Source organism: Cannabis sativa, chromosome 7, assembly GCF_029168945.1.
Source record: "Cannabis sativa cultivar Pink pepper isolate KNU-18-1 chromosome 7, ASM2916894v1, whole genome shotgun sequence".
In the NCBI taxonomy this organism is placed as follows: Eukaryota; Viridiplantae; Streptophyta; class Magnoliopsida; order Rosales; family Cannabaceae; genus Cannabis; species Cannabis sativa.
In genome coordinates, this window is record NC_083607.1 from 9,864,875 (window position 1) to 9,878,041 (window position 13,167).

Genomic DNA, 13,167 nt, shown 5'->3' on the forward strand with positions numbered 1-13,167 from the left:
TGTTTAAGTAAATAAATTATCATATTTATCATTTTTTATGCAAAAATCATAGTTTTAATCTTGATATTTTTAGTATTATTATTATTATTTTAAACAAAATTTGCTAATATTATTTAAGGGAATTACTCCACATATTGTTTTTTATTTATTTATTTATTTTTTTTAAAATTACGGCTTCAGTTTCTAAAGTAGTTGTATTGTAATAGGAATTTTTCTATGATTTTTTGTGTGTAAAAATAAAAAAGCTCCTATTATTTATTCTTATTAAAATATAATTTTAAACAATCAAATACCTAATTTGAATTTAAATTCTTTATCTTTTTATTAACTTGAATTAAAATTCTTGAATAATATTATTTGGTATTAGTATGCCTAAACCTGATAGGATTTATTTATATTTGTGTGATTTATTAAAAAAATAAATTAATTTTATCCTTTTTATTATATTCATTAAGAACCATTCAACATAAAATATATATAAAAAATAAATTACATATATATATAAATACATAAGCTTTGGGTACACATATAATATATAATCAATTAATAAGAAATAGAATATTCGGAAGGTTTCAAGTACGACCACAAGAGTAGAGTAATACTAATTACAAGTTCTTCTTTTTCTTAGGGTTTTCTCAGCTTCAGTTTTTCATTTTTCCTGGTCTTTTCTTTTACCCATTTCGACATTTTCAAACCCCTTTTAGATTTTTAATTATAAAAGGGGGGATTTTTGCTTCTTGGGATCCATGCGAGAACAAGCTCAAGCTTGGTGACTTGAATTCTTTTAATTTAAAATTTTTCTCATAGTGGTTTGGAAACTATGGAGGCTCGAGCTGGGATTGTCGTTGAAGGAGGGCAAAGAGCTTTGAATACAGCTCACGGAAGCGTCGTTGATGGTGGCGCCAGGAAATTGTTGCAGCCGCAGCCTCAGCCTCAACCTGTTAAACAGTCTTTGAATCAACAACCGCATATGGGTTCGGTGCATTTTCTCGCCGGAGGTATTGCTGGTGCTTTTAGCAAGACCTGTACGGCGCCCCTCGCTCGTCTCACCATTCTTTTTCAGGTTTTAATTTCCCCTTTAATTGTTATTATTGTTGATAATTCCACTTATTGAATTTTGGTATTTCTTTCTTTCTTTCTTTCATTTTATTTTCTTTTGGGGGGGAATGATATGGGTTTTTATTATGTTGGCTTCTTTGGGAACTGGAAGATTATTAATTTTGGGGAAGTGGGGTATTTTGGGTATGGTTTACATGTGTTCTGAGATATTATTAGGAATTGCAATCGTTTATGGTAGTTAATTCTAAAAATTTGTTTACTTGATCAACATATGTATAGAAAAGACCCTGCTTTTCAAGGGCTTTTTTTTCTGAGATGTTGTAAATATAGTTTTAGTGTGAAAACTTAAACAAAAATGTACCATTGATCGTATCTAGGGCATTGAAACCTGCGTGAGTCCCCTTGGTTGTTTTGCTTTGTAGGGATATCTTTCTAAATTACCCAATTAGTGTATTTATTTTTTAAACATTGTGATTGCTTTTAATTGATGATTATGTTGTAATGCGTTGCAAACGGATCATTCTAAGTGCAAGATCTCTAGTAATAAGAACTATAATTTTGTTTTGTCTTTCTTCCTCAAAAATACTTATGAACTGGGGAGGCATCAAATTGTATATTCAAAGGGGTTTATCTTTTCTATGATATTATAATTCTCTTACAGATCCCTGCTTTAAAATATGTTATTAAAAAGTACTGAACCAAAGTTTTTTTTTTACCATGTTTTCTGTTATAGCCTTGATGATGTTTCGTGTCTTAATATCTTACTAATGAGGCATCATAAGTAATATCATTTGGTTTTGTTTTGTTTTGTTAAATGTTTCTTAATATGGTGTTTGAAAGCTCTGTTTTTGATTTGTTTTTTTTTTTTCATATGTTCTAGGTGCAAGGAATGCACTCCAATGTTGCAACAATGAGTAAGCCATGCATATGGCATGAGGCTTCTCGTATTGTCAAAGAAGAAGGGTATAGAGCACTTTGGAAAGGCAATATGGTTACGATTGCTCATCGTCTTCCTTATTCTTCTGTCAACTTTTATGCTTATGAACGCTACAAGAATGTAAGACGATATATATTTCAGTAATCAATACAACTATGAAATTTAATTATTGTAAATTAATATTTTAAACTTTTAGCTATTTCAATCATCATTTTCTTTATTGTTGCAGTTTTTGAAATCGGTTATTGGGGAAAATTATAAGGGTAATGTGAATACAGAACCTTTAGTGCACTTTGTTGCTGGTGGAATGGCTGGAATGACAGCTGCCTCAGTAACATATCCATTAGATCTTGTGAGGACACGGCTTGCAGCACAGGTAATTTGGGAAAATAGTCATGTCCTTTGAATTTTGTTTAATTTATTACATTTCAGTGTGATGATTAGTACCACTTTGTTGGTGTGGTCTGTGACTCAGTAACTGTCAATTCCTTGTGAATTTTCATTATGGTTCATCGGTGTTTCAATTTTGCAGAGAAATGTAATATATTATAAAGGCATGTGGCATGCATTTCACACTATTTGCAGAGATGAAGGTTTTTGGGGCTTATACAAAGGACTTGGACCAACCCTGCTGGTAAATTTATGTTAGTCTTTGTTTCATTTATTGTTGGTAAATTTTAACTATGTCTATTTGCACTGATTTTCTTTTTTTCTTGTTGCAGGGTGTAGGACCAAGTTTAGCAATAAGCTTTTCTGTTTATGAGGCACTGAGGAAGCATTGGAACTCTCATAGGTGAGGGACACATTTATAGTAAATTGCAATTTTTATTGAAAAGAAGAAAAAAAAAAATGAAAAATGAAAGCACTTTACAAGACATACTTGTTCTATGTGAATGTGACCTCTGTGTGCATTTGATTTAATATCATTATATTTTTTACTCAGGCCGAACGATTCCACTGCCGTGGTCAGTTTAACTTGTGGAGGTCTCTCTGGCATTGCATCATCAACAGGTAAGTTATTCACTTAAATGTTAAGTTACTTGCACGATAAGTTAGCCGCTGTTCAGTTCTAGAAAAACACGAGTCATCTGCATTTGCTTGGTATGTCTTAAAAAACATTGTTTCAAATTATTTTACTACATCAAGTAGTTGAGTCCAAGATGATAAAAATAAGCTTTGGTGGCTGAATACTAAGGAAGTATTCCTCACCTTCACTTAGATTTGTCTCTGGCGTTTATTAGAGCACGATTCACTAAAAAAAGTTAGGACTTACAGAAAATTGGTAATTGTTTACGACTATTTATGGGGATACTGTTTAATGGAGGAAAAGAAAATAAAATTGTGAATTCGTTTTTTTATAGTTGTCATAAAAATTTTATAATTGGAAAAGTAGAAGAAGCATACTAAAGAGTTAACGAAAAGACATAGTTGTGTAGAATATAAACAGCATAGCTAAGTATTAAGTTGATCAGAAAAATGTTTCCATTATTGCATATTAAGTTGATCTTTTGGTGGAGTATATATTACATTACAGAATGGTTTCCAATGCATGAAGAGTCTCGTTAGCCTTTATGATTCATGTAAGTTTATAAACAATATCTGCCAGTAGCTTATGGCGACTCGTTAACATGTTTTATAAAAGGATCCAAATGTAGTTAACCAGTGTCATCAAATAATAATTGGATTGCTCTTGTACTTATGGAATATATCTATGATCGTTTGTTTCTTGTCGCTCCTATCTTTCAGCAACTTTCCCTCTGGATTTAGTAAGGCGAAGGATGCAGCTGGAGGGAGCTGGCGGTCGAGCACGGGTCTACAACACTGCCTTATTTGGCACATTTAAGCATATATTCAAGAACGAAGGCCTGCGAGGCTTATATAGAGGCATTCTGCTAGAATACTACAAGGTCGTCCCGGGTGTAGCTATTGTGTTCATGACCTATGAAACACTACAGATGTGTTGGTCAAGAATCCAAACAAGTTATTAGTATTGATTTCCCATATTATTAGTTGTGTTTGTCAAGCTGATTAGAGCCATGTTTGAAAACAAGAAAAAGAATGTATTAGTCAAAAATCAGGAGAGGTAGATAGGAGAAATATTTCTATGGTAGTAAATTTTGCAGTTGCTGCCAGGATTCCATAATTTTTTTCCCCCATGTATAGGTATTTAGCTTTCTTGCACCAATTCTCTATACAATTTAGGTCTTAGTCTTAAAGCATTTGTTGGTGATGATTATACCATATATCAGTTTTTTTATATTTTTTTTAAGAAAATGTTACCCGGTGTTTGGGGAGTTACCCTTTTCTTATTAATTATTATATTATATTTCTTCACGATTGTTAAATGTCTGACACTAATTTTATGAAATTAGCAAGTTTAAGTGTTACTTGATTATATATCTTTATTTTAATAATGAATAGTATTAGATTAACTTGTTATTAATTGTAAATTATGTCAAGGAACTTCCTTTAATTCCGGCTTTCTTAATTGGTGTGTAATCTGATTGTAACCTCCTTTAATTGGTGTGTAATCTGATTGTAAGACTTGCTTAGTTATTTCAAAATCACATGTTGAAACAAAAAGTAAAAATACTTGTAATCACTCTCATATAGTAGATAATGCGGACTGTCTGCATAAATCGATTCAATTTAATGATAACCAATTGATTCAATTTAATGATAACCGTTAAACATTAGATATCTAATTATGATTAGATTGGATTAAATGTTATTTTGGAATATCCAATTAGATCGGATTGGATGTTGGATGGGTGTTTAAAAATTCAATACATTTAACATCTAATCGAATTAATTAGTATTTTCATTTAATTTGGATGAGTAATTAAATTTTATATTGTTAGTAAATTATACATGTAAATATAAAAAATAAACATTAAAATTTTACTCTTTTTTTCTTAAATTAGATGGATTCATTTTCAATCCAATCCAATACATATCTGGACCTAAAATATTGGATGGATCCGATTCGATATATGGGAAATTTACAAAAATACTGGAATTTGGGTTAAACTTTTACAAAAATACTGTCACACAGAAAAGTTTTCAAAAATACTGTGTTTTTATAAAACATCAGTAAACACAAAGCAGAACAACTCAAAACAACAGTAGAACAACTAAAAAACACCCGTAGAACACCAGTGAAAACTTAACACAATATACTGTAGTATGAAAGTTATAAAAAAACGGGTTAATAGCGGCATAAGTACCCAAAGTTTTAAGTTTGTAAGTGGCATAATCCCAATGTTTATTTTTAGCGACATAAGTACTCACATGTTTGTAAAACTGTAATTTTTTCTCTAATTTCGTCAGTACAAACTCTGTTATTTTCTTAAATAGGCCACATATAAGGTCGAGATTCTAGATCATTGGGTCTAGATAAAAATATATAGTATCATTTACTTCCAAATGTTCATTTAATAAATTTAAAACAAAGTCTGTACTGACAAAACTGGAAGAAAATTACAGTTTTACAAACATTGGGTACTTATGCCACTAAAAATAAACATTGGGTTTATGCCGCTTACAAACTTAAAACTTTGGGTAGTTATGCTACTATTTACCCTAAAAAAATACAATAAAAGTAAAAAATACCGCTTGACAGTACTTTTGTAAAAAAATAGCAAAAGTTAGTATACCATGTAAATTTCCGAAATATACTACGTCTAAAATATTGGATAAATCTAAATTAAACCAATAAATATATATATGAAATACATCTAATGGATAGAGCTTATTTAATCTAACATCCAATAGATGTTGGATGAAATGTATGACTGAAATTAATTGGATCAAATCGAATGGTAAAATTTAACATTTAATATATAATTAAATCGCATGTGAATAAACCTAAAAATATTAATGTGGTCCAATAAATACCCCTAATTTTATTATCTTCATTCCTTATTGTGACTCATTGATTTGGATAGGTGACTATTTTAATATGTAAACATATTTTTTTTATTTTTTATTTTTTGAAAAAGATATATTTCCTTAAATTGTTGCTTTTCACAAATTGGTTTTGGAATTTTGTGGTTGGACCCATGAAAACGAAGAGGGATTTTTATGGCAACCCTAAGGAAAGTAACTAGTTACTCTTTTGTTTAGAAGAATTTTTTTTATTTATTTTTCATAAAAATGTACTTATAAGTAATAACTGAAATAAATTCATTATGCTTACAATGCTAGTTCAGTTTATATAAACATCATCATAAACTTGAAGTACGGTCAGTTTATAGACATCATAATGCATTACATCATTTTGATTAGGCACAGCATTTTTAACAACGAAAGTGGCTTTTATGTTTAAAAAAGATTATCAAAACGACAAGAGAAAAAGTAGTCAGTTTTTCAACACTAAATTATATTTCCTTTTTTGTTTTTCAAAAAAAAAATATATATATATTTTTCCTTTATTCAAAATCCATGCAAAGTTGGCACATATTATACGTGGACCATATATTTGATCGGAATTTAAGTAACATAATGGAGCGTCCCCACTTTAAATTGAATATTCTATCCAACTTAACAATTATTATTATTATTATTATTATTATTATTATTATTATTATTTTGAATGAAAATAATCTTTATTAGACAGAAACATTGGCTAATACAAAGGCCTGAAGAGCAATGGGAGCATCGCTCTCAGTAAAACGACGACCTGACCAATAACAAGCACCACGTGCCATACAGTGCGCGACTTTGTTAGCAGACCGTTTAACATAGAAACATTACTTAAAGAAGATAAAATAAATTGACAATCTTTAACGAAGAGAGACCAAAAATAGAAGGCATAGCTATCGAACTAAGAATAGCTTGAACAATTAAGATGCAATCTGTCTCTAAAATGACATTCGACTTATTATGCCTCTTTATCCAACTAAGTGCCTCTTTGACACTTAGAATTTCTACAATCTCGGGTCGGCAACTGACAAAAGAAATAGTTGAAAACGCCTCAATTATTCGACCATCATAGTTGCGCGCTACAAAACCAGTGTTGATCTCATTTGTGCCTTCAAAAACCGCCCTGTTGTGAAAATTATATACGCAAGTATACGCAGTCACACAAGTAATAAAGTGATAAGTAAGATCGTCTCCACAGGGATTGCAAACAAAGTTTGATATAAAATCAACTAATTACAACTTAAAATAAAAAGAAATAATATGTAAATGGTTGAGTAATGATTCAAAATTAAAATTGACAAGAATTAAACTTGCTAAAATTAAAACTACTGCTGCTAGAAAAATTGTTTGCAAGATAAAAATATAATATGGCAAAAATGGCTTGAATAACTAATTCCTTCTAGTCAGGTTTTTTTACGAACAAGATAAAGCATTGGTTCAAAGCATTACTTTAGCAATCTGCACAGAGATAACAACAAATTCCTCTAGGCTTGTGAGAATTTTCCAACACTCACAACTTTAATCCTACCATTAAGCTCAATATATTCCTATATCAAACCAGCAAGCAGGACACCATTCAAGCATTCATTTGGTAAGTTATGCAAGGTAAATGAAATATTCCTATCCACTTACAAAGAAAAGCCTAAATCTAGGTTTTCACTTGCTTCATTCAAGTTGAACTACTAGATCTAGCCCTTCCAGTACAAGATCTAGCTTAGCGAATTGTTATTCATGGCCAAAAAACAACAATCAATTAAAATGAAACTCACTTGAATGAACAAAGGCAAACAAATACTAAAGTAAGCTTAAAATTTAATCATACCCAACTTAGAAGTTCATAGTCATTCAAGCCTCAAAAGCTTAGCTCATATTCAAATAAAAAGATAAAATCCAAGCTAAAAATACTTCATCCATGGCTGCTGCCCAAATTTACAATCTCAAGAAGTTTTGAATACTAAGTACAAACAACAATAACAAAGAGAAAAATAAAGAAGACTATCAAGAAAGGGTAAAAGAAAATTCAAACACTAGGCTTGGTCCCCTCTTCTTTCTTCTTTGTTGTACTTCCTGCTGCAATTAAAGCTCCTCCATAGAAAAAAATGGCAGCTGCCCCGTACTGTACATACAAGATGATGAAGATGACTCCCATGTACTTCCCTTTCCTTCTCTTTTTGTTGTTGGGTTTTTAGGGTACAAACTTCATACCCCAAAATAGAAGCCCAAACTTTTCCACTTTGGCCCACTAGGGTTAGACCCTTTCTTCCACGTCAGCTGGCTGGTGCAATTTGAGTGACTGGACCGAAGTTGCTGAGGTGGATAAGTGAAATTCGTGTTTCCACGTCACTGCCAGGATGCTGAATTCACTTCAGCATTGCTTTAGCATTGCTTCAGCAATCAACCCAGTTTCAGCTTCTGCTCCTTTTCTTCCTTGCTTCTTTTACTTTTACCTATCAATTTAATTCCTCATTTTTCAACAAAATAAGCACAGTTAATTGGAAAAACACACCCAACAATATCAATATTTACAAAACTTAAAGGTTAGATTACTAAATAGAAAATAACACTAAAACTAATTAAAATTAAGCAAAATAAACACATTTTCACTACTCTCCTCACAATACTTTAGTTTAAAAGCATAAAAATTAACTCTATAACATAGAGTTATCACACCCCAAACTTAGAGTATTGCTCGTCCTCGAGTAATGAAAAACACAAAGAACTAAATAATAAGAACAGAAAATGACAGCGACACTAACACGCTTGCAGTAGAGAAAATCTTGCTCTTTCACACTTGGTCTAGGGACGAAATTTGCTCTCAGAATTAGACGAAATGGAAATGTAATTGGTAGTAGTGAATATGCCTCGAACTTGTGTGTTTCAACAGAATTTTGCATGCTATTTATGTCCTTAAAACTTATCAAGAGTAATTCGATCAAATAAGTGTGCAAATACTTCCCACCAACAACTTGAATTTCTATAACAACCACCTTTGATCCTCAAGTTTAAAGGTTTGCTTCCATAAGTTGAATTAGTGCAATCCTCTCCACTAATGTAGCTTAGCTTTGCAACTTAGATCAAAAGGACTTGACTAGGCTTGAATGTTAGGCTTGGGTTAGGGTATGGTATAGGATGTATTTAAGCTAGCTCAACACCTAACCACTTCACTTGTCAAAAACCGAGTCTCTTCCGTAATTTTTTTTTTCTCTTGACCCTCTTCCCTAATTCAATACTCACAAGTACTTGATATTAAAATTGACTTCTCTTGCTATGTTTATTCTCTTCTTTTTTTTTTTTTTTTTTTTCATTGCTGATTTTTTTTTTTCATATATTAGAAAGACATTTATTACTATATTATACTTATATAATAAATAGCAAGAGAAGGTTAATTGAAAGTTCATACTCATATACTTTGTGAGCTAATTCCCCCACCCCAAACTTACAATCCAACATTGTCCCCAATGTGGCTAAAAGTATAACCTTGAATTAGCTTGCCACAAGTTACACTCACCGCACTCACCCCAAACTTAATGTGAAACTTGACTCTTGACAAGTGAGCAATTAAGTTAGGATATATGTGGAAATGCAAATTAGGATTGGCGTTAGATGTATGATTGGGTTGCACAACAAGAATAGGCTAAACGGCTCAAACTTGGGTGACTAGAGAAAAATTGATTTTATAGGGAAGGTTAGAAAGGCTCAAACGTCCAAAGATGGCCTAAATCATTTCTAAGTTATAAAGCTCGCCAGGATTTCGCCTCAAGGATTACACTAGCTAATTCTAGATGCTTAAACTCTCTCAAAGTGTTAGCTATTCTAAAAACTCAAGGTATGGTGGAATAACACAAGCACACAATTGTTGAAAGCATTCCTCATAGGCTAGCATTTGGACAAAAATAACACTTAAAATTAGCATTTTCAACACACAAACCAAGGCACTCCACAAATGGAGGGAAATAGATATTTTTCATCATCGAGCGCTACCCTAAACCAAGCTGAAAATACAAGCAGTATTTTTCTCATTTGCAAGCTAAAACAAAACGTGACAAACATGACAAAACAACATGATTAATACACATCTAATCCACATAATATTTATTACTCACACAACTAAAGACAACAATAAAAGTAAACTAAGTAAACAATCAAACACAACCAGCAATAACAATTTAACTAAGGAAAAAAAAAAACTCCCTCAAGATTTGAACTCTTCCCCACTAGAGTCTCTGCTTCAAAATGCTGAAGCGATGCTGATCCAATGCTGTACTGGGACCTACTGCTTCAACATACAAATTTGCTCACACCATATTGCAGCAGCCCCTTTTTTCTGTCATTCCTTGCTTTGCACCAGCAATAAAGATCACCACACTACAACAAAATCATTAGTAAATGTAGGAAATTAAAAGTTATATATATGTAATTATATAAGTATGTATATACTAGTTTTTTTTCCTTTTTCTTCTTTTCCTCTTTTTTTTTTTCTCTTTTTCTTTTTTTCTTTATTTTTTTTTTCAAGGGGTGGCACACCCCAAACTTAATTGTAAATACATATATATTTTTTCAAGGGGTGGCACACCCCAAACTTATTACATAGCATATATATAACTAAATATAATCTTGTTCCTCCGCTCTTGGGTTGCCCAAATGTGATTCACTACAGCCATGACAACCCGAGACCCTTCTTCCTCAAGCCTCTTCCAATGTGATGGAGGTCTTTGCTCGATCAACCTCACCACTCCCAAACTTCACTCCTTGGCCTTTCACCAAAAATTTTCTTCTTGAAAGTGCATCACGTAGTTCTACCACCCCATCGGGGTACACTCTCACCACCAAGAAAGATCCATCACACCTTGAATCTAGTCGTCCATGAGTAGCCTTCGTTAAAGAGTTAGCAAAAATCACTTGTTGCCCAACTTCAAACATTTGAGACCAAAATTTTCTACTAAACTTCTTTTTCTTTCTCTTCTTTTTGGGTGGTTTTTTAGGGTCAAATGATGTTTTGTCTTTGCTTTCTTGCGGCTCGTGATCCTTAGCAATTTCTTTAAGGGGAATCTTCTTTCTCACCTTCTTACTATTTTTGAATTTGGACTCCTCAACCCTGTTAGGATTCATATCTCCAATTGCTAAGCATTCTCCTATTGCATCCGGAGCACGGATAGGATTAAAGACCTTGAATGTGGCTTGCTCATCTTGAGCTCTCATGGTAAGCTCTCCCTTTTCAACATCTATCAAAGTTCTTCCCGTGGCAAGAAAGGGCCTCCCTAAAATGATTGGAACTTCCCTATCTTCCTCATAATCAAGAATAATGAAATCGGCCGGAAAAATGAACTTATCCACTTGTACCAACACATCTTCAATTTTCCCTTCCGGATGAGCCATGGAACGATCCGCTAATTGCAAAGTGACGGTGGTTGGCCTTGCTTCTCCAATTCCCAACTTCCTAAAAATAGACATAGGCATGAGATTAATACTAGCTCCCAAGTCACAAAGAGCTCTTCCAACATCTCGACCCCCTATAGAAATAGGAATTGTAAAGCTGCCCGGATCTTTCAATTTGGGTGGAATTTTACTTTTCAACATAGCACTACATCCCTCCGTCAAAGCGATCGTTTCAAACTCGCCAAGCCTCCTTTTCTTTGTCAAAATATCCTTCAAAAACTTCACATAAGTTGGCATTTGCTCCAAAGCTTCCACTAAAGGTATATTGATGTGGAGCTGCTTTAGAACATCAAGAAATCTCCGGAATTGACCATCGTCTTGTTGCTTCTTGAACCGTTGAGGAAATGGTGGCGGTGGCTTTTGCAAAGACTTTTCTGCAGTAGAATGCTGACTGGATGCTGTAACTACTGGGGGAATGTCAGCAGCTGAAGTTGTTGGTTTTTTCTTCATTTCCCCCTCTTTTTGGATTGAAGAGGGCTCTTTACTGCATGCTGCAGCCACATTTGACTCAATTATTTTTCCACTTCTCAAGGTTACCGCTTTGCAATGTTCTTTGCAATCTCTTCTTGGGTTTTCGGTGTCACTAGGCAAAGTGCCTTGTGGTCTATTCTTCAAATCATTGGCCAATTGCCCCAATTGAACTTCAAGATTCCGAAGAGATGCTGCTTGGCTTTGAATTACAGCGTCATTCTTGGACATATAATCTCTCATTAAGCTCTCCAAAGAACTAGTTTGAGAGCCTTGAGGTTGGTGAGGTTGTTGAGGTCTTGGTTGTTGAGAAAAACCCGGTGGAAATGATTGCTTTCCTTGTGCTTGTTGTGCTCCACTTGAACTTGCCCCTTGACCTCCCCATGAAAAGTTCGGATGATGCTTCCATGCCGGATTGTAGGAGTTTGAGTATGGATTGTTGTTGCGGTTGAAGTTTTGATTACCCACATAGCAAACCGAAGCTGGATTTGAAGGGCAATTTTCAAAAGTATGCCCATCACCACAATACACACAAGAGATTTCTGCCCTTTGAATGGCAGCGGCTGGTTGTACACTTCCTCCCATATTCATATTCTTCAAAATGTTGGTCATTGAGGCCATTTGAGCGGTTAGAGCGGTCAAAGCATCTACTTCAAGAACACCCGCTACTTTTCGGCTTGTAGGAGCTCTATTAGTTGACCATTGATAGTTGTTGCTAGCTATCCTTTCTAAAATCTCAAAAGCTTCATTGTAAGACTTGGAAAGAATGGCTCCATTAGCGGAAGCATCCAACACCATCCTAGAGGCCGCATTGAGACCATTGTAAAATGTCTCAAGTTGAATACAATGAGGAATACCATGGTGTGGGCACTTCCTTAACAACTCCTTGAATCTTTCCCATGCATCACTAGTAGTCTCGTCTTCCAATTGTTAAAAAGACATGATCTCGCTTCGAAACTTTGCATTTCTTGTTGGAGGAAAGTACTTTCTCAAGAATTTTTCAGCCAAGTCATTCCAATTAGTCACCGAATCGGGAGGAAGAGTGTTAAGCCATGCTCTAGCCCGATCCCTCAAGGAAAATGGGAACAACTTTAATCTTAAAGCCTCTTCACTTACTCCTTGTAGCTTGAAAGAATCACTCACCTCCAAAAATGAGCGAACATGGAGGTGAGGATCTTCCGTTGGCGACCCACCAAATTGACCAACCGTTTGGAGCATTTGAAACATGACAGGCTTGAGCTCAAAGTGAGGTGCTTGGATTTCGGGTCTCACAATACCCGGATTTAGCTCATTGAACATAGGGGCTGCATACTCTCTTATTGCTCGGGCTCTATCATCGGCCA

At 33.8% G+C, this 13,167-nt stretch overlaps 1 protein-coding gene and 1 non-coding gene across 2 annotated transcripts; both read left to right on the top strand.

The window, feature by feature from the left end:
* Positions 1–507: 507 nt before the first annotated feature.
* On the top strand, positions 508–4,270 carry LOC115697747 (uncharacterized). The gene is made up of 7 exons (XM_030624867.2): positions 508–1,063; positions 1,940–2,116; positions 2,226–2,372; positions 2,529–2,630; positions 2,719–2,789; positions 2,940–3,007; positions 3,743–4,270. The coding sequence occupies exons 1-7, from the start codon at positions 821–823 to the stop codon at positions 3,982–3,984; spliced, it is 1,050 nt and encodes a 349-aa protein (XP_030480727.1). The 5' UTR covers positions 508–820; the 3' UTR covers positions 3,985–4,270.
* Positions 4,271–12,677: 8,407 nt separating this feature from the next.
* LOC115698391 (small nucleolar RNA R71) lies at positions 12,678–12,784 on the top strand. The gene has a single exon (XR_004008140.1). It is a non-coding gene; the product is annotated as a small nucleolar RNA R71 (small nucleolar RNA).
* The last annotated feature ends 383 nt before the right edge of the window (positions 12,785–13,167 follow it).

Coding starts and splice junctions, on each gene's coding strand:
- LOC115697747 (XM_030624867.2), top strand. CDS start 821: ATGGAGGCTCGAGCTGGGATTGTCGTTGAAGGAGGGCAAAGAGCTTTG. Junction 2,117..2,225: donor CTTATGAACGCTACAAGAAT/GTAAGACGATAT, acceptor TTATTGTTGCAG/TTTTTGAAATCGGTTATTGG. Junction 2,631..2,718: donor GACTTGGACCAACCCTGCTG/GTAAATTTATGT, acceptor TTCTTGTTGCAG/GGTGTAGGACCAAGTTTAGC.